Source organism: Teleopsis dalmanni, chromosome X, assembly GCF_002237135.1.
Source record: "Teleopsis dalmanni isolate 2A chromosome X, ASM223713v2, whole genome shotgun sequence".
Lineage (NCBI taxonomy): Eukaryota > Metazoa > Arthropoda > Insecta > Diptera > Diopsidae > Teleopsis > Teleopsis dalmanni.
Genome location: NC_051848.1, coordinates 42,610,074 through 42,633,177, shown reverse-complemented (window position 1 = coordinate 42,633,177; position 23,104 = coordinate 42,610,074). Strand labels below are relative to the sequence as shown.

General features: G+C 30.0%; 1 protein-coding gene across 2 annotated transcripts; it reads right to left on the bottom strand.

Moving 5' to 3' along the window:
• Nucleotides 1-3,103: 3,103 nt before the first annotated feature.
• Nucleotides 3,104-21,200, bottom strand: LOC119689693 (protein chiffon). 2 transcript variants are annotated; one of them, XM_038104579.1, is made up of 2 exons: nt 20,457-21,200; nt 3,104-9,697 (listed from the first exon to the last, which is right to left on the bottom strand). In XM_038104579.1, exon 2 carries the CDS (start codon nt 9,676-9,678, stop codon nt 3,877-3,879), a length of 5,802 nt encoding a protein of 1,933 aa, XP_037960507.1. In that variant the 5' UTR covers nt 9,679-9,697; nt 20,457-21,200; the 3' UTR covers nt 3,104-3,876. The 2 variants fall into 2 exon arrangements, with proteins under 2 accessions (XP_037960507.1, XP_037960508.1); XM_038104580.1 differs by lacking the exon at nt 20,457-21,200 and adding an exon at nt 16,542-16,641.
• Between the last annotated feature and the right edge of the window lie 1,904 nt (nt 21,201-23,104).

The following is a 23,104-nucleotide window of genomic DNA, read 5'->3' as shown; positions in this document are numbered from 1 at the left end:
TTTACGGAAATGCTACTGTCTTTTGATTTTCCCCAAGCAATAATTTTTAATTTAAATTTTGAGAATACAGTTTTGTTTTTTATAATTAAAATAAATTTTTACTTAAATTAATTTTTTAGACTAATCATACAGCTGTTTCGAGTTATTTCCAGATATCCATCATCAGTGATAAATATATTGCTAAATATCTTTCATCAGTCATATGTATGTTATAATTACATTAACCATGCAGCTATTCCAAATATTGTCAAATATGCAATATCAGTGATAATCATTTATGATATACACATTATATATACATTTATAAGATCTAATATGAGAAGCATTAATATTGATAAAGATAAATATAAAAATTTATATATAAATAGCAATAAAAATAACAATCACCAATAATATTTTTAAAGACCACAGATGATAGATATTTAGTAGTATCCAAAACGGCTGCAAAGGTCAGTCTAAAAAATGCATTTAATTAAAAATCAATTGTTTTAATTAAATTTTCAGACTATTACACCATTTTCTATTCCTGGACTATTATAGTTTAACCCGAGATTTATTTAAAAATTTTAAAAAGCTTTTTCTTCCACAAGAGAGCTTTCTCTCACGTATCTATGTCAAATGAGAGCGCAAAAAAGAATTTAATAACACTTCCTTTTTTAATTTTCGTAAATTGAAATTAAAGCAACAAAGAAACTTTATTTTCTCCTGAAAAAACAAAAAATAACCGGATATTCTCTTTTACAAAAGCTTTCTGCTTTAAACAGCTGTTTAAAGATTGGACACTTTTAGACCCAAGAAATAAAAAAATATATTTTATTTAAATATTTTGTTCTAGTTTGAATATATTATTTGAATATCACATTAGTTAAAAATGTATATATATTATTCTAGTTCGGGTAATTAAATTTTTAAAATTTTAAAGCACTATTTTAAGTACGAAATATATTACAAAATAGTAAATAGTATAAATTTTTGCACTAGATTCAATTCTAAAATTATAGCATTGCTCGATCTGATTTCGATTTCTAGCATATGTAGATTACAAAAAGAATTTGAGTAAAGTGAATGATATTACTTTTTCAGTAAGCTATATGTCTATATAGCTTAATTTTCTCCAAAACTCGATATTTCGAGAAATTTTTATATGTATAAAGCGTAGCAGAAAAAATGTGACAACTTTAAGGCTTGACATTTCGATATGAGCGCTATATTGGTTAAGTGTAGCGGAAAAAATGTTACAAATTTAAAGATAGATAATCTCAAGACGCAAACTACAAACAAACTTCCATAACATGAAGTACCACTTTACAAAAAAAAGATACGACTTATGAAGTTAAAGAATTTTTTGTATTTGTATGTAATTTGCGCTCCCTAAACTCTGTTGCACTCTACCATATTTAGTTTGAGTTATAGTAAATTCGAGTTATAGAAGTTCTAGTAATGGAACTCTAACTATATATAAATATAAAGTGTCGTGGAAAATGTTTTATAACTTTAAATTCGATATTACGAAACGTAAGCTATATCGGCATATAGCTTAGTATATATAGTTTTAATAAAATTCGTTGTCAAACAAACGTACCCGGGAAATCAGAATTATAACAATTGCTCAACAAGAAAACCGATATACGAAATACGTCTTCCCTATTTCCCTGTAATTATTTATTTCTGATTTCATAATACATATGTACCATGAAATACGAACCACCAAATGAATATGTCTTTTTTCCACTTGCCAGACTTTAAGGCTACCAGATGCCCACTAAATTGGTGCTATTGGATTTATGGTTTCTTACGCGTTGGCGAACGAGTATCGAAACGATGAGCTGTATGAGCTATACCCCGACATTAACATAGTTAAGCGCATAAAAATTCAGCGGATTCGCTGGTTTGATCATGTCGTACGAATGGAAGGAAGTGCTTTAGCTAGATTCGGTAGCCACAGGTGAAAAACACCGCATCTTCGGTAGAAGGACCAGGTGTACAACGATTTAGGGGTGCTTGGTACTAACAACTGGCGTCGACGCGGGTAAGGACAACTCACTACAGGCTACAGGCGTGACCAATTAAGTACTAACTAAGGTGCAATTGCCTGAGTTATAATTAAACTGGACTTGAACAATAGCTGTCCGATATACTGTGTCTATTGTTTGATTGTTTCACTATTCTATTCAATTTCTCGGATTACAATAATAACAATATGGATGAATTCAAATTCAACTAGAAATAATTAGAATAAAACACATGTGCTTTTATATTTCTTTAGTATTGTTTTTTATTACTTTAATAACATAGAAGTTGTTGTTGTTTTAAATTTCTGTTTTTAGCTACAAGTTGAAATCTTTAACACAAATTATATAATTTATAAAATTAAATTTCTGTTTTATAAAAATTACACAAGAATTTAAACTCGCCTTCTGCACTTCTTTGCGTTTTTACAATTTATAATTTAATTACTTACAATATTTAAATTTACTTTACACAGATATCATATTACAATTTTGGATATATTCGTATTTTTATTATGATAATAATTTTTAATATTTACGAAGTACAAGTAATAGTAATAGTAATAGTAATAGTAGTAGTAGTAGTAATAGTAGGTTTTAATATTTATTTTTAACTAGTTTTATATATTTAACACACAGTTCGCTTTATTCAATAAATTTAAACATTCTTTGTTGTTGTTTTTTTTCTTTCTTTTTATTTTATTTTATTTTATTTTATATTATTATTTTTGTTTTTATTTGTTTAAATTATTAATCTAATATATAATGATTCGCTCTTCGCATATGCGGTCAATAAGCTACTTAAAATTACGTATCTTGAGGCATAAAAATTGTTTAAATAGATTTTTTTTTATTACCATAATTGAATTTCTGCTATTATCGTAACACTATCTTAAGGGGTAGGTAGGTATAACATATTACTCTGATATTGAACAATCATACGCTGAACTTCATTCAGTTTCCGCTCTCTATATTACAATTATACATTAAAAGTTTCTTATACTATATATACTTGCATTGTTTTAGGATGAGAAGAATACTTAAAAGCGGCTAATGTATCTATTTATCTTAAATTGTTACAACTGTTTGTCCTATTTTGTTTTTGTTTTTGTTTTTTAATATGCAATTAATTACATTCTGAATTTGTTAGGTTGTCAAAGTGTGATCTTCTCTCATTTACGCACAACACACACAACATACATAACACATAATACATATACATGCACTTAATCCTATTTATTAACTAAATACATCTTTTAGACTATATCGCAAAGAATCATAAATCATGAAACACTCATCGTCATCCTCAACCTCAACCTCATCTTCATTTTCATTCTCATCCATATCAATCAATAGATTCATCATTTATATACTCATGCATTTATGGTGTGGTGTGGTGTAGGGTATGGTATGTCAGTAGTGTATATCGTATGTATATATCAATCAATCAATGTGTGTGTGTGTGTGTGTGTGTGGATTTATATATTAATTTAATACATATATTTTTTTACATTTTTAGTCTATAACATTTATTTATATATATTTATTTGATTAACTATTTCACATTAAGTTCTACATATGTAATTATAAGAAAACATATTAAAAATATTTTAAACAGGAATATCTTAAATCGGTACAACGGTAACAAATCTGGATTGTTGACATTATTTGTTGTTAATTACAATAAATATTCTGTGTTTTGAAATGTAATTTTATTTAAATTTAAATATATATATAAACATAACATGTTCACTTATAATAAATACATCATTCAATTTGTTTATATTTAATTTTTTTTTTTTAATTGTCATAATTTTATCATCAGTCCAGCTTGTTTCTTTCTCTTATATATATTGAATGTTGTGTTTTATCTGCGATAACGAAAACGTCTAAATGGTGCACGTAGACGCCGGCAATTCACTCTAACCTCCTTCTTTAGGAAATGGGATAATGGTAATGTTTTAACCACGGAACTCTTCGCTTCAGTACCAAAGCTGAGATTTGTTGTACTTGTGTTTTTGAGTGCATACTTGCCCAAATCGAATTTACGTTTTGGGGTATGATTTGGACAATTTTCATGATGTTCATCATCACCACCTCTAAGCTGGGGTTGGGAATTGCTCAAATCTAAATCAGTTTCTAAACCATCCGATGAGACAGTAAATATATCGGAATTATCTCCGCCTTTATCGCTTGGACTAATACAGCTGCCTAAACTTCCGTTAAGTTGTGGTGTATGTCGCAGTGTACGCAACATTTGTGTGGAAGGAGTTGATGTAGCTGCAGTATTACTGCAAGCATTTAAGGAATTGCTTAACTTATCGATTGGACTATCAAGTGGTGCATTCCGACGGGATCGCTTATTTCTTCCTAAATATTCATTCACCTCGTAATCCTCATCAGCTGTACCACCTGCTTCATCATCGCCTTCTTCTTCATCAACATCTGCATCAGCATCAGCATCGTCTTCTCGTTCATCTTCTATTGAATCTGCTATTGTTTCAGCATCATCTTCTTCTGGTATGCTTTCGGCGGCTTCTATTTCAGTATCCTCAGCTTCTTCCTCATCATCGTTATTTGTATCTATTTTTGTATTTTCATCCATTTCGCTATCTGGCGGTGTAATTATAACTTCACTTTCACGTGTTTGCGGATCTTTAATATTGTTATCAACTGGTTCCTCCTTCGACTTAACTTCTTCATTCACATTTTGTAGGAAGCGAATTTTCTGCTTTAGCATTTGTTGTTGACGAGAGGATGTTTTCTTCTTTTGTGCTTTTGGCCAGCCAGTACGATTCGATTTTAGATTTTTACGTCTACGAAAATAGCTATGCAGAGCAACCGAATTATAAAGGCTAACACTTTTCTGCTTTCCATCGCATTGCTCGTCATCCGATCCATTGTTGTTATTTATATTTGCAAACAAATCATATAGATCGAAATCACTAGAAAAGCAATCTGTTGGTGGTGGTGTATGAGAGCTTATGACAGTTGCTGTTGTTTTATTCGTTTTGGTGGCTGTGAGATTTGGTAGTGTTGTAGTAATATCATTTCCATTTATATTATCTGTAGTAGGTTCTTCACTTGCAACCTCATCTTCAACACTTGTACCAATGCCGGAAGTTTCAATACTTAAATCATATTCAGTGAATGCTGTTTCCAAAAATTTATCAATCTCCCATTCCGTATGTCTAACGTTTGTGTATTGTGTAGCTGCTTCGAGTGCCTGCAAAGCAGTGTTATCGACCTCAAACTCCAGCACTCCTTTTTTTGAACCAGTCTTTCGAATTGAGGGCAACAAGCCATGTGTCTGTAAGCCGCCACCGCCACCGCCAGCGCTATATTGGCGTGCAATATTTGCATTGCAAGTATTCCGCTTACGATAACGCCGTACGGCTGGTTTTTGTACAATACCCTGCTGTTGATTTAGTAGTTTATCGGCACGTGGCGGTCGTCCACGCTTACGCTTAATTGGTGCTACAATAACAGGTGGTGAGTGATCGTATTTATTTTGGCCACGACGGAGTCGTTTCACATTTTCAGATATCTCTGTGGCAAAACGAATCTCTTCAACAGGTGTGGCTGTTGATAAGCGAGTTAATTTTGTTGAAGATAAACTTGTGGATGGAAGCGTGGATAACTGAGAAGTTAGAGCGGTTGAAGATGTCGATGGAACGGTTGAATTAATTGGTTTTGTTGTATTTGCTGCCAATGGCGATGAATACTTATTTGTAATAAATTCTGTTACTTCGCTTGTTGTACATTTAAGCACTTGTGCTTCATCTTTGAATGCTCTTGCTGATGCGGATGCTGATGTTGATGCAGATACAAATGCAGCTGCAGTTGTTGATGTTGATGGCAATGGAGGAGGTGGTTCGTCCGTTTCCGAATTAGGTTTACTTTGCGAATCCTGTCGCTGTTTTATAATACAACTAACTAACGCCAATGTCGATGCATGTTCACGAGGTGATTTTCGCGGTGGCAGTTCGAGATTTAGGAATGCAGATTTATTGAGATGTTTGTTACGATATTGTTTTTTCCCAGCAGTTGCAGAACTACTGGCATAACTGCTTGCATTGCTATGCGTCGAACCAGCTCGACCACGATCACGACCCTCCCTATCAGGTGTGCTCGACTTACTATCACATTTTTGTACTGCAGCTATGGAATCAATTGCATACGATTTTTCCTCCACTTCCTCAGCACGTTCTGATTTTTGCTGATCTTGAAGTTGTTGCATTTTCCTCTGTTGCAACTCTTTCTGCTCCTGCTGATAACGATGCAGCAAATGTAATTTTTTGTGCTTATGCGTGTATTGCGATGACACAGCCGCATCCTGTAACGTTTGTAACGATGCTGGCGTACATTTAGATTTGTTTAATGTTTCCGGCGTAATATTTGATTCGATTTGTTTGGAATTATTGTTGACAGCAGGTGTTTTTTCGATTGTAGCTTCACGAGCATTATTTTCAATTTTCGCTTTTATTTCAGCATTTTTTTGGCAAATCGTACAGCGTTGACAACTACTTGAAGTACTGTCAAATGGCATCGGGCCCAGCTCATACGGTAGCTTACGATATTTTGTTGACCCATAGTATTCAAAGTATTGCTCTTCACATGCGTCTTGCCGTGAAAACACTTTATACCATACCTCTGATGTTGGTACACGCTCAAAAGAGTACAGCAGTGTATTCAGTCGATCTGTTTGAGACGTACTCGCTGAGCTCTCACCTGAATTGTTATTCAAGTTCGTAATAGACATGTTATCCACTTGATCAATAGTTACATTATTGTTTGTATTATTGCTCTTTTCTTCTTCGGGATCATTATCAGCAATGCTGATGTCAATATCCTCCTCTATTCCAGAAATTCTGTTGCTGTTGCTGTTTCGTTTTCGACGTTGACGAGATTTACCCTTACGTGGTTTTGTTTTTCTAATGGGCATTTTCCGACTAGGCTTTGTTTTGCTAAGAGATTTACGTCTTTTATAATAACGATCCTTACTGCACAAATAATCTTCATCATTATCATCATCCTGTTCGTCATCACTTTCATCGTTTAGATCTATAACACTATTTTGTTGAAGATTAGCTTCATTATCACTGCCTTCACTCTTAAATTCATACTCCCCCATCCTATCCTCCATTTCTACAACTGTTGTTTCACGACGCTGCTTTGCAGACGTTGTTGGCAATTCTACAGATTCCACTTTGATCGAAGCTGCAGTAGTGGTCTCAACAGGAAAACTACGCTTTCGACTACTCGAAGTCACATTTGCTAGAATTTCATTATTTGCCATACGTAGGCAATTATTTTTAGCTGCTTTCACAGCAGCGCATATTAACCGACTGCTCGTTGTTGCTGCACTCACAATGGCCGTTGCAGTGCGACTACTTTTACGTGTCGCTTCAGGCAGAGTAAAGCCCGTTGTCGCAACCATCAGATCTGCTGCAACAGCAGATGGTTTTCGTGTTCGTTTTAGTTGTACATCTGGCTGGATGGGGGCGCTTGGAAAGCTCTGCGTTCGCTGCTGCTGGCCTTTACGCCTCTTTGCCGAAATCTTTGCCCTCTGCGAAGTAATGCTATTATCTTGTGACAACTTCTCAGAATTTTCATTATCAATATCAAGAACCTCACTAGTGCTTTCAAGACTACCAGATGAAACACTCGCACGTACATCTTCCGAACTTTGACGGTCGGTATCAGTAGGCAACTCACTCGAGGCGCGTTGCTTAGGAAACATAAAATTTTCGGCTTCGCCATTCAAACGTAACAATTCAGTCTGGCGAACTTTCTTAAATTTAACTATTATAGATGGCGAAGCAACTGCTTGATCACCTGCGTCTCTCAGCTTACGTTGCGTAGTACAACTCTCATGCGTTTCAACAACTTTATATAGTGAGGATGGTGGGAGCATTGCTCGAATTGGCGGTGAAGAAAGTGCAATTGGTGTTTTTTTACGTAACGAAGTTGAAGTTGAAGCTGAAGCAGCGGTAGGTACGGATGTTGAAGCGCCTGATTCTATACTTTCTAGCTCCATGGCATTGGAAGATACTTTTTTAATTGGACTGGCTGATTTTGGTAATGTCTTTGGCGATTTAGCTGACAGTTTTAATGAGTTTTGAAATTTTTCTGATGAATGTTTACCTTTTGTACTTCTCTTTGATTTCTCTCGCAGAGTTGGTGAAGGTGTTTTCGATGCGCCAGAACGAGTTTTACTACATGCTTTTTCATTTAAAGAGGTTTCTGCATTATCTAAAGGATCATTTATATTTCCCTCATCCATCGCTTTTTCATCGACTTCAACTTCCACTAATTCCGGTTTTATATTATTTTTATTATCTTCCAGAAATTTATTAACGTCAGCAGATGAGTTTATCAATGTATCAAGTGCAATAAAATTTTGATTATTCCTTGCAAAATACTCATGATCTTTTGTTTTTAGATGAATGGTAAGTACATCGTATTCAATTTTACAAATCTCACAAACGCCGCACTGTTTCTCACTAGTTTCTTTGGCTTGTTTGCATTCAGGAGCACCAATATTTGAGTTACGCTTTGCGCCAGTGCTACTTTTTCGCAATACCTGTGAAGAGCGTGAACGAGACTTTCTGGTCATTTTATTCTTCTGTTGATCTTTTAATAAATGGTTCTCCGTGTCCTGAATTTTCTTCGGAGATAAACGAAATGCCCCTTCCTCTTGTTTCAATTCAATTTTAGGCCACTCCGACGGTTTCTTAAATATTTGATAATAGGGGCGGTTATTACGTTTTAGTGATTCGATTTTTATAAAACTTCCTTTCAAATAAATTGGCTCTATCAAACGTGTTTTATTGGTAGAATTTTGACTTTTTGAATCAAGATACGCTTTTAGTTCGTATTGGACTTTTTTAAAAAATTTCAAAGCATATTCCGCTTGCCAAACTGAATAGTTATTTTTCTCAATACTCTGAAATGGCAACGTATCAGCTTTTGTTTGTTTCAAAGCAGCTTTCTCGAATATCGATGAAGATATACAACTTTGACGTACGGCACGATTCAATATAGCATCAGCACGTGACTTTGTTTTGCGAGAAACACCAGGTGTGACGTTACTGTCGTATGACTCAATAGAACATGGCGTTTGCGGAGTGGATGGAGTACCTGGTGTCTGTGGGGTACTTTGAAAGCTGTTAGTTACAAAGCCGATATTACTACAATTACTGCTTGTATTTAAATTACTGCTTACGTTTGGCGAAAGCACAGTCTTATCAGTTATAAAATGTGTTACACTTGGCGTTAGAAAAAACTCGAGACAACCACCAAAGATTTTGATCTGTTCTTCAATTTTTTTAGTCAACTGATTGTCCCTTATATCCAAGTAAAATCTGAAATGAGACAGAGGGGTTTTGCTTTTTACAACCTTTACAGAGTTACGTTTATTGGATCGTGCTTGTGCTGAAGCTGCGATTTGTGAGCTACTTGTTGGCAATTGTTGATGCTGGTGTTGATGTTGGTGTTGATGTTGATGTTGGTTTTGCTGTTGATGTTGATGTTGATTTTGCAATTGCTGTGATAACTGTTGCTGTGGATTGCTCTCAGTGGAATATTGTGCTGATTGATTTTTCTTTTTGTTGCTGTTACTTCCTGCTCTATGTGAATTTTTGACGTGCGCTGAATGTGGTCGCATACCTTTAATAGCAAATTTTCTGTTTTTTGTTGCAGACGATGTCAAAGTGGTACCAGGTACATGTTGAAATGGACCAAGAAGTATAAGAACAAAACATAAATAATTTGTTTTATTTTTTATCACATAGTTAAATTGTTAAATTAACGATGACTAAACAATAATGAATCCATAATGATATTTAATGAAAATGTACAAGGGATATATACATAAATTTATAAAATATTTATATTTATATTTATAAAATATGTGAAAAAATTATAATTATAGAACTTAAAAAAATTTTAATTATTAATAAAATCTAATTATAAGAAATTAAATAATTTCTATTGTTTTTAAAGAAGTTTGTAATATAAACAAAAAAAAAACAACAACTAATATGCATTCAAAAACAAATAAAATATGAGTAAGTCAAAAATATGGAAAAAAAAACAAAAAAAAAATTTGTTTATTTCTTTAAGACACACTATAGCTGATTATCTCAAGCTACCTCAAGTAACGAGTTAAGTATTCGAGTAACATCGTTATTCGGTTACAACTACTCGAATTGTGTATGCCTATGGCGCCTGGGACTATTTTACTTACTTACTTATTTTACGTACTCGTTACTTGAGATCGTAATTACCACAAGTGTTTCTATAACTGTGTATCACTAAATTATAGTCTCATAATTTCTAACAATATTGATTATAGTTCTATGGCTCCTCTATTTGATCACAAGTTTTCTACTTATATCCCAGAGACAGATTAGGCCAGAGGTAACAAGATTTCAAACTAGTGTGCCAAAAATTTACACAAGCATCTCAAAATTCTAGAACAAGATGAGCTGTTCTATCTACTCAAATCTCAAGTTAGTTAGTTGCAGCCTTTAATAACTACTGCCGTAGTTACGCCTCAGATGAAGAAGAAAGTGTTACATATTTGTCGTCAGAAGGCTCACATCTATTCTATAGTCTACATTTTTGAATTGTCTAACCAATATCACTAGTATAGCCATAAAAGATATTAACTTCTTCTTCACTAAAGCAAAAAAAGTGGTTCGTTTGTTAAAGGTAGAGTTTTTTGTGGTATTACAATGCGCCCATTTCTCGAGACACTCTGTCCTTCACATAATTTAGAACTGTTGTAACAGCTATAGATGCCTCTAATAGGGTAATAGGAATTTTTTAAAATTAATTAATTAAAAAAATATAACATTTTAAAGACAGACCAGAAAATATTTTGCTTCCACACATTTTTGTACCTCATAGCCACCAAAAAAATTAGAGGAAACCCTACAGGAAGGAGTATAGGGAGAATTTAAAAAATTCATTTTCTTTCGATTTTTAGCATATTTTTCTTTTCTATCTTTAAATAAGGCAAATGCTAAGGCAATTATGATTTAATAAGGCAATTTAATTTAGCCAAGTATAATTTTATATCACGTAATTGCTTGAAAAAATGTATTTATTTTATAAGGATGTTTAGTTAACGAACAAAGCCAGACAGATTATGCATACATAAATGTATTGATTGGCTATATATGTAATTCAGAAATACAAAAATGAAATATAAATGCAGTATCACATAAAGCATACATACAATGGGTAGCCAACATGTAGGCATTTTAATATAAACTACATGAAATATTAGTTCATACACAAATATATTGATTGCTTTATTACTACTACCTCTCGTACATCCCACACAGAAACGAAATAAAAATGCACCCATAAACAAACTGTAACCTGGAGAAATAGTCAAATTCGCATACTCCATCCAGTTATACATGCTAACGTTCGTATCCGCAAATGAACAAACAAAATAATGAAAATCTAGTCCAAAATATTTAAGGATTAAAACTCTTAAAGCTATAGAATTAAAACATTACTTTTATTACTTAAAAAAATATATATATATAAATTATATAGAATAATCAGAAGATTTCTTATCGAAACAGGACCTTTTAATAGCTCAGAGAAAATTATTTAAGGAACACCAAACGTGGAGTATTTGCGAATAATCTCATAACTTACTTTTGTAAAATCAAAATAAAACACAATTTTAATTTACAAAAAACGTGGAACTCAATAACTCTTAAATATATATCTATCCAGTACTCGCAGAGCATTTCAAATTGTTTGAGTTGAGAATGAAATGTATCCTTTCTCAATGAAATGGTTCCAACCTAAGGCATGTAGAAATTATGTCTGCAGATAAATGATGTGAAAGTCAAGTATCACTAACCAAAAATTATTCTGTAATAATATTAGTATTACTTTCCATTCTCTATCTAAAGTTCTTTCAATCTAAGCATAAATGGATAAACTAATCTATTATAATATCTGCGATGCTATGATTAAGTTCATTTGAAATTTTTGCCAACAGAGAACCTTCAATTTCATTTATTACCACCTTTAAATTACTACTTTAATATGATGTCTTAATATCACAAGGAGACAACGACTTTCTAGTACATGTGGTAGATATCTGCCCGCTCTTGGTCAATTATGGATTGAAGTTAGATTAAAGTGGAAGACTTGCTAGTCAAATTTAACAACATATATATACTTATAAAAATAGTAAGAAAGGTGAGCAGTACGACTCTACATCATATGTAGAAAAAACTGAAAAGTTAATCAAATCATATATACCACACATCAACAAAACATAATCATTAGAACATAATCAGAAAACCTATGTTTTTGTTGTAGCCCGTGGGGATCTATGTAGCAGATTACGTGAAAGGAATTACAATTACGAATATATGAGTTAGAATATGGTTGGAATGGAGGAATTGTGAAAAAAGAAAGAATTTTTTGGAAAAAAGAATAGCTGTGATGCATAGCTGTGATTTTAATTGAAACTAAACTAAGTAAAGTCGGAGAAACCTAGGCACTTCAAAATCAAAGCACTTTAGGACAGATTGATAACTAAAGACAACTACTTTACAACGATATCCGACTATATATGTTCCCACCAGGGCACATAAAAAAATGTCGCTGACTAAATGCCAAATCAAGACAATCACCACTCGAAAATTATTAAAACCAGCTTAATAAGCATTTATATTCTTTCACTACTTTTAATAAATTATAAAGAACCTGCGAATATTACTCTTGTGTAATTAATGTTTAGTATTGAAAAAGACAACGACACACTAAGACCTACAAGACCTATTTCACTATTCCTGGAAAGAGTCTCCTAAGTTTAAGATTAATGCCAAACTTAATAATACCTGTAGATTTTAGAACTTAGACCTCATTTTAGAACTTAGACCTACAACTTAGACTGGATTCTATAAAAGTCGAATGAAGCTGCATGTATAACTTAGACCTACAACTTAGACTGGATTCTATAAAAGTCGAATGAAGCTGCATACTCTTATGTATAATAAATGATATTCTGCAGAACCTATATATATAGCGTTTCAAACAATTCTACATCAAAAATGTGCAGGGAATAAATAATTTTGATTTTTATTGCAAGAGGTTAATAAAATAGGATCACCACTAAGCTTATAGACAAAACACGACTTTTTCAATATAGTTACATTAGGCATATCCCCAATAATATACAACACATCAGACTACAATATATCACACAATCACTACATAATCTTAATAGATCTCATATCACAATCACTTAATAGCACTAGTTATGTTATAATATCACTTTTTACAATTCTAATTCAAATTCTTTTCAAGAAACTTAACTGGAAGTTTGAATATTGTTGAATATTCAACCAGAATAATACAAATAAACTACTTTGTGATGAATTCGCACTTTGTGAATGTATAAACCAGTATTAAAACAATTTTCAATTTTGAGAATTATAAAACAGAAGGTTTTAATATAAACAACATTATTTATTTCTATTCAAAGTTATTCAGATATTCAAAATTTAAAAAACACTCCTTTAGCTCCGTTTTCAATGTTTGTAAGAACGCAAGCAACGGAAGACTATTAAACAATTGAACTGATCTCCATACACAACCTTCTACAAAGCTATATAAATTGGAAATTAGCTTGAACAGCAAAACCATATGTTAGAATTGTTGCAGTTCCGCTTAAAGATAATAGCGTTTTTGTACCCTGGTTTAGTTTGAATTGCTAAAAAACAAAACAAATAAAATATGGTTTAAAGCCGTAATAGGATCACTGTTTAAACATACGGTTTTCTCAAAAACAGAACACACACACGATGTATCAATAGAATAACAAAGAAAGAAACCATATTCTTCTCTAACTCATAGCAGTGATTAAGAGTGATAAGCTCATCGTAGAAGCAAAAGTTACACTCTTCTAATATTTGATTAGAAAATGCAATGATCGACGTGTTAATGTATGAATTAAACGGGTATAGATATAAGACAAAAAAAAAGTAAATTCTCCAGAAAACAGAGTACCCACTTATACACATCATTTAGAAATGTAAATGTTAGCAACAAAGATTATTAACAGAATTATGAACATGGAAAATCTGTTTTCAAAAACAATTTTTTATCTTTAGATATACCAAATCTATCAGAAACTTACCAACTACTTCTAATGAGATAACTTTTTAAAAAACCTATGAAGAATAGTGATAAATAATGGCGACGTCCTTATTAACCGAGATCACATCTTCGTTTTCATTGGATCGGTATTTATGTTAGGGTCTAAGCTCGACGTATAACCTAGTATATTTATATAATAACCTTATAACCTTATATATTTGTAAGAAAAATTTCGCTAGACACTATTTTCATTATCGAATAATTGCAGGTATCCAGAGGGGCCACGTGAAGACTTGGGAACAGTAAAAAGGATCGGACCCTTTACTTTGTATACTCAGTGCCTCTTTTTATTAAAATTCAAATTCTGAAATATATTCTGTCAGAAAAACAGAAAAATCAAATCCTATAAATATATTAACAATGTATAAAATGCTGAATATCGGCAACTTTAGATACTTATCAAATTGATCTAAATCACTATTAAAATTTCAAGAAATCTCTTTGCTAAAAAAGGCAGGAACATCAAAAAGTAAAAAATATATTGACGGTATTGAGAGAAGATCTGAATAAACACAATTACCAATACTAGACGAACATATAATTCGATGAAATTATCAGAGAGCGTAGACACAGAACTGAAATGCGTATCTCTTTAACTATTTGTAAAGATATATAAAAGGGTTAAAGATATAAATTAAGTTTAACTAATAAAAGCAGGGCTATAAGATTATTAGATCTGAGAAGCACCAAAACAGATTAACATTAATAAAATCAAAAAAAAAAAAAAATATAAAAATAGTGGCAGTTCCTATTAAGATGTTTGGCACTCATTTAGGCTAGAGGCCCATTGTAGTAAAGAAAAAAAAAATGAAAAAGACTGGCATGGTGGTATATATATATATTCGTTTAATCATTATCTAACAATCCTATTTCAAAATGCGAGGAATAGTCTTCTATTATTGTAGTACTCGACCTCTAAATCATTTTACAAAAATTCTATTTTAAAAGGTGGGGTTATAAACTCCTCTTCTGGTTATATTAGACTTGTTAATCATTTTATAATAATCCTATTTCTAATCCTATTATGACTTCTAAGACAATTGCAATATATTCTACATATACAAGAAAAATATAAAATAAAAATATATAAGAAATGTACTTAATGTAAAAACACATAACACAAATATATATATAAATATATATATTTATATAAAACATATAACACAAATACATATATAGATATATACATTTATATAAAACACATAACATAAATAAATATATAAATATATATGTTTATATAAACCACATAATGCAAATACATATATAAATATATATATTTATATTAAACACATAATACAAATACACATATAAATATATTTATTTATATAAAACAAACAACAAATAAATATATATATTTATATAAAACATATAACACAAAATTATATTAACATTATATATTATACAATATAATATATATATAACATATATAGTATATACATAATAACAAATCTAATATAGATATAATAATATATATAATATAGTTATAATATATGTATTATATTATTATAATATAGATATAATATATATATTATACTATTATAATATAGAATTATATATTATATATTATATATTTATATTATTATTAATATTATATTATAATTATATTATATTATTATATATATTATATTATATTATATTATATAATATAATATTATATTATATATTATATTATATATATATATATATATATTATATATATATATTATATTTATATTTATATATATATATATATTATATTATATATATATATATATATTATATATATATTATATTATATATATAATTATATTATATTATATATATATATTATATTATATTATATTATATATATATATTATATTATATTATATTATATATATATATATTATATTATATTATATATATACATTATATTATATTATATATATATATTATATGTATAAGTATAATTATCGTCAAAATTATTACAATCGTTTCCATATACTTCACAGGTATAGGGATAGCATTTCATATTTCCTGGAAACTGGAAAGACTGTCTCTACCGTTGCAAATTACTGTCCTACACATGTCAAGCTGGTCGTTCGATTCCAATTTCTTTTTCGGAATTATTTAATTATTCTGTAGATTGATTATTCTACGAAATATAAAAGTTTTCACAGAGAAACACACATAGTAATGATTCATAAATTCCAACACATCGGAAATATACATACTGAAGAAATATGTCTGCACATATTAAAGAACTTGAATAAATAACACATATTAAATACATTCTAAAAGAGATATATGTATATATATATATAATTCAAGCTTAGTACTTTCATTTAAATTCGGACAATAGATATTTACCTCCATTTCTGAGATCGCCATCAGGTAACAACCGACATCCACAACTTCTAGCTCACAAATCCAACTTTATTTAGAGTGTGTCTCAAAGTATTTTGGAATTTCTTACTTTCTGATTTTCAATTTAAAACCTTCCAAAGCCGGCACTTAGTTTAATTCTTAATAACAAATAAATTTAACTTTATGTCACTGAAAACTTCACTTTCCTTCACTTTGAGAAATGGTCTTCACTGACCGTGAATTTGGATATTTCTTGATTCCTGATTTTTGGTTCTTGAATGTCAAGATTCAGAACACGAAGAACCGAACCAATTTGTCAAGTTGAGTTTTTTTTTTTTTGATTTGCGAAGTAAAAAATTTAATTCTAAGTCAATGCAGATTAACAAAACAAATGAACAAATGAACAAAAACCGAAAATGTTACTCCGTGGAAAAAAACGTAAATTAACCACACGAAAAAACAATATAACGGAGACAAGTGAAAAAATAAGTCTAAGCGTTCAGCGATTCGCGACTCTGTGTGAAGCCCAATTTGAAGAATTTTCTAAATGTTTATTTATGCTCCAAATTCACACCGCCCTCTTTTTGTTTGTCTTTATTATTGTGTGCTCCTTGCTGTTGTCTTTCTTATTTTTAATTAAACGACATAGCAATGTTGCCACCTGTTTGCGAATTGGTTAATATATTTTTGTTATAAAAATTTTGTTTTATATAAATAAACGAATCCAGTTATGTATATATATATATATATTTTAAATACCATATAGCTTGCTGATATATTTTATATATAATATATTAAGTACGTAAATAAAACTATTTACGAACAATTATTTTTCAAATGAATCAAAATTTATTTATACGAAGTTACACTTCGTAGGCACGGAAATACTACACTCTGCCGATAAAGCAGTGAAAAATGGTAGTGTTGATTAATATTTTAGTATTTTCATAAACTCTCGTTTAATAAATCATTGAAACATTATTACAAAAACGGAATTATTACAAAAGCAAAACTATAATAACATAAATATTATGTTTATATAGTAAATTATTATAGTAAAAGTTTAATATTTCCCTAGTTGAGTCAGCCATTTTAACACTTTTACTCTCTTTTAACTGACATTTCTTCATAACCCCTCTCTACGCCTTGTTTTGGATTATTGTTCACCACTTCAACAGACTAAGCAACAGTATTTATGTATTTTAATTAGGAATATTTTTGATTTGCGCTACTAAGATTTAAACAAGTAACTAAACACACTTTTAACCATAAAGTTATTACCCTTTAATGTACGCTATTTTAACAATATGTATGTAGTGTAAAGACAAATATATTTAATTTGTACTATACAAATTAAATATTTTTATTAAAACATAACTAATTACCATTACGCGTAACAGTAAAAGCAACACAATTCAATCTATCCTATAATAACAAAATGTATCTCATACAGCGATGTTTTTGATTTACACTACTGACATTTAAACCAGTAACTAGTAATTACTAACACATATATTAAGTTTAAATATTTTCGTTAAAAAAATTTAAAAAAAAACTAGTGACAAGTGATATTACACATACTATCATGTAACAAAAATTTGTTAGTTACATTAAAAATCAAAAATGATTTAACTACTAATTTTATTTATATCATTAAATCATTAATAAAAATCTTATTATTTGAAAATATAAAGTTAAAGAATTCAAATTTTTTGTTTTTATTTTAAAAATTTTAATAACTGTACAACTGTTCATATTTCATACAATTATTTATCAAACGACGAAAATCTAACAGCCAACATAACCAAAGATTCTTGGATTTTAATTTATGTAAATGAAATAATCACAGTTTAACCAGAGATTGTTTAAAATTATTTAAAATAATTTTATATACATATTGATATATTTCATTTATTTTCAAATAAAAAAATTGACTGTTACTATACTCAAAGGTACAAAAAAATTATACTGCAAAAAGTAATTTATCCACATAAATTTTTGAAAATTTCTAAAAAGTTGATATACAACATTAAAAACCAAGTTTTTGGCAAGAAGTTTGACATTACTCGCACAATCACACAAAATGCAGAATACATCATCATGGAAGAAGGCAAACAATTTAACAATTCTAGAAAAAGATAACGAAAATATATAAGAAAAATTTTACTGCTAACATTGAAATACAAACGTGTGTTATTTACCAAAAAGTTGTCTCAGAAAAAAATTCACATAGCAAGTTTCTGACAAATTTCAAACAAATTTGTATGCGTTATTGAAAACGTGAAGGTGTATGCAAATATATTGCTATAAACTTGGCAGTGTAGACGTTAGGTTAATTAATGTGACAACAATTCTTTATTCTATCTTAACTTTCTTTTCATACTAAAATCTTGAACTTATTAGTATTACTAATGGAAAAAAATTAAAAAAATAACTTTAAAACTCAATATTTGAAAGGCCAAGTAATATCAGCATACAGCGTTTCAAATACGTCGTAAAACCCAGTAAAAAATATTTTAGACAAATTTCACAGTCATACATTAAGTCTTTATAGTGACTTAAATCATGTTTAAATTATTAATTTTACTGACTTAATTCATACTTTCAGTTCAGTTTTGAGACTTAATTTACGAAATCCAATGATTATACTTTTTTAAATCGGATTATACAAAAAAGGGAAAATTTAAGAAGTTGACTTTAAGAATTAAGTTTAGATTATTTAATGTTTTATATAGGCCGTGTGCAAGTTCGAGTAAATTGAGATAAAGTAAATTGAAATTTCCTAGAAATTTTTTGCACTGCACTTATGTAAATATTTTTTTTTTTTCTTTTGTTTATTATTTTTAATTAAAAGTTTTTAAATTTATTTATTTATGTTTATTAAACATCTTAAAAATTTTTTACAATGGTAACATCTAATTTACTCTACTTGAAATTCTGTTAAATACCAAGATTCGCTGCCATACCGACATAATTTATTATTTCCCTCAATTTACCATCAATTTACACAAACTCGCACAAGGCCATAATTATATATATATTAATATTATATTATTAGGTTTTGGTTTTTTTTTGGCATCAATAAAGTCACTAACGAATATCTGGCATCACTACGTATACACACGGGCGCAATGAAAATAGAACAAAACATACTAAAAGAAGAAAAGAAGAAATTGTTATGCGGCAATGAAGTCTAAAATTTGTACACCACTGCTGTCAGCAGAAAGTAAAAACAAGAAGCTATAATGTATGTAAAAAAAATATAAGAAAACATGTTCAAAGCAAGAAAAAAACCTATGGAATGGAAGCCAGCAGCAGCTGCTGAACAACAACGTAAACGTAGCAAGCAAAACGACGAAAGCGACCACCACCAACAGCAACAAAAACACAAATTTCGGTGGAGGCAGAAGCAGAGGCAGAGGTAGCCAAAGCAGTAACCCGCCTAACACTGCGAGCAGAGCAACTAACAAAACAAAGTGATACACTCGCTGCACTGTTTTTTTTATGTACTTAAATAAAATTTTATTTTGCCCTGAGTAGCTCGAAATTGACGACGAAGTAGTACTTGTTTTTTATTTGAACTTTTTTTTTTATAATTTGTGTTTATTCCGTTTGGTTGGAACTTAACTGTCGTTCGTTTCTAAAGTGTGCAACAACACAACACACAACAACAGCACAAATTATACAAAAATATATATGAAAAAATGGTGGCGATTCATGCATACAAAATTAAAATAATAAAATTGCATTCAAAAATTATTTGTTGCTATAGCAAACAGAAAAAGAAACAGAAACGAGAAGAAAATAAATGTTTTAAGTTTAAGTCGCTTGGAATGTTAAAAGAAACTCTGGCTTTGATAACAGGACAAGGAATGCGCTAGTGTTTGTTTTGCTTTTACTGAATTGAATGTTCCTTACCTTTGATGAATTCTTTGAGCTGCTCACCGGATATGTTCCTGTAGCCCAATTCATTTAAATACTCCAAAATGGCGCGTGCATCCAAAGGCAAATGTGACATTTTTTAAAACAGCATTCGAGCATCGAAAGTTCCAATTGCAAAATAAGAAAATTTCCACTTTGTTTCTCGTAAGCACTTTTTCGTTTCCACTTTGTTTTGTTTTCGCAATTATTTTACTGATTGATACAATTTTCAGCTTTTTATTTTACGAGACAAAAATAGCAAGTTTTTTATTATAAACTAATTTCACACGAATTAAACGAAAGAAAAAAAAAACAAAAAGCTGAAAAAAGGCAAAAACCAATCCCAACGCTCTTTTTCGTCTTGTACACCTCTGCTTTGTTCGTTACCTACAGCTCGTGTAATTGTATATATTAGTTATGTATTTTCACAATTCACTCATAAGTTAATTTATGCAATTAGTTGAAGTTATTTGCCAATGTTTAATGATATTTTCTACAAATATTTTAATATTTTTAACAAATATATCGAATACTAAAAATTTTCAGCACTCGTTGCCGACGCTCCGTTTTTTTCTTCTAATGTTAATTTCGTTTTGCTTCGTTTTTCTGCTTCTTTCTCTACGTCTGCGTTGTGTGGTGAATTTCGCTGATTGACAATTCAAATGGTTAATTTTATAGGGATGTATTTGGACGCAAGGCAGAGTTTATGGAGTATCACTCTTTTTATATTATTTGAAAATGATTTTGAAGACTCAGATAAAATATAATAGGTCTGTTCCATAAGCTACTCGTAGTAAATTTGAGTAACACTGTGTATACACAAGACCGTTCCACCAGCAAATTTTCGTGCAAATTTTACTTGCATTTTACTACAAGCAGCTCGTTGGACAGAACTAATTTAAAACAACAAAAATATTTGTATAGCACCACAACTGTTAATTATAAATATATATATAAATGGTATAAGGTCGTGTGTGAGTTTGAGTAAATTGAGGTAAAGTAAATTAAAATTTCCTAGAGATTTTTTGCACTGCACATATTTACGCTTATGTATTGCACTTATATATTATTTTTCTGTTAAAATAATTTACTATTTCCCTCAATTTATCATCAATTTACTCGCACTCGCATACGGCCTAAATATTGAAAATTTATTTCATTTTAATTTTTATATTACAAAAAAATTATTTCAGTGTAATATTACTAAGTACATACATATGTATATAACTTGACAAATTCGAAAGATTTTGTTAAATCCTACGATCTTACTTTTATTCTATTAAAAATGTGAATAAACTAATATGTCTTACAAACCAACGTTTTTTCGATTTTGTATTTGCCACAATCTTATCAAATCATAAATATTTTAAGTAGTAATGAAGTAAAATATTAAAATGAAACATTAGTTTCAATCTCTTTATTTTTAATTGCCATTCACAATAGATTATGAATAAACATTAAGGTTACTCATCTCAGTATATGATATGTACAATTTTATGTATTTATATATATGGTTACATGCACGCATTTAGGTCGTGTGCGAGTTAGGCTAAGTTGCGTTCTAAATGAGGGAAATTCTAAGTTGTGCCGATAATATAGTGATGTGTCGATACATGTTGATAAATGGCTAAATGTGTGCAGTGCAAAAAATCCCAAAAAATCTCCCATTTTGTTTAGCATCAATTTAGCCTAACTCACACACGCCCTTAGTCACATGACTGGCCAAAGTTATAATGTGAGATTTTATGTACATGAAACTAAGTTATTTAGGACGTGTGCGAGTTAGGCTAAGTTGCGTTGTAAATGAGGGAAATTCTAAGGTCAGCCGATAATGTAGTGATGTGTCGATACGTGTTGATAAATGGCTAAATGTGTGCAGTGCAAAAAATCCCAAAAAATCTCCCATTTGGTTTAGCATCAACTTAGCCTAACTCGCACACGACCTTAATATCTTTTTGCAATAATTTTCATAAAATGCACAAAATTTAAATAAAATCTAAAAAAAACGCTAACTGAATTAAATTCAAGAAAATAATAATCGTATTTTTTAAAAAGTAATTTTATAGTTAAATCACTTTTTAAATAATTATTAAAAATAACCTTTGGCGATATAAGTCTAATAAAAGATTATAAAAATTTATAACATTAGGCTTCCTCATGATTTCTATTTAGCATGCTATACTTAAACAGCTGAAATGTCATGAAATCTTTATGTGTGACTTTATTTCAATATTTTTAAAATACACGAAAATTCTGCTAAAAAGTCAAAAACTTAAATTAAACTATGGCCTTGTGCAAGTTCAAGTAAATTGATGGTAAATTAAGGGAACTAGAAAATTATGGTGGTATGGCAGCGAATTTTAGTTTTAACTAAAATTTCGAGTAGGGTAAGTTAATTAAAAATTAGGTAAATTAGATATTACCATTGTGAAAATTTTATAAGATGTTTAATAAATAAATAAATAAATTTGAAAACTTTTAAACAAAAATAATAAATGAGTGTAATAAATAAATAAATAAATATATAAATAAATAAATAAATATTTACATAAGTGCAATGCAAAAAATTCCTACATGTATTACTGAAGAGCACTGCATTACCTACGTGACAAGGCACAGATAGCCTCAGCTATCATGATCAAATT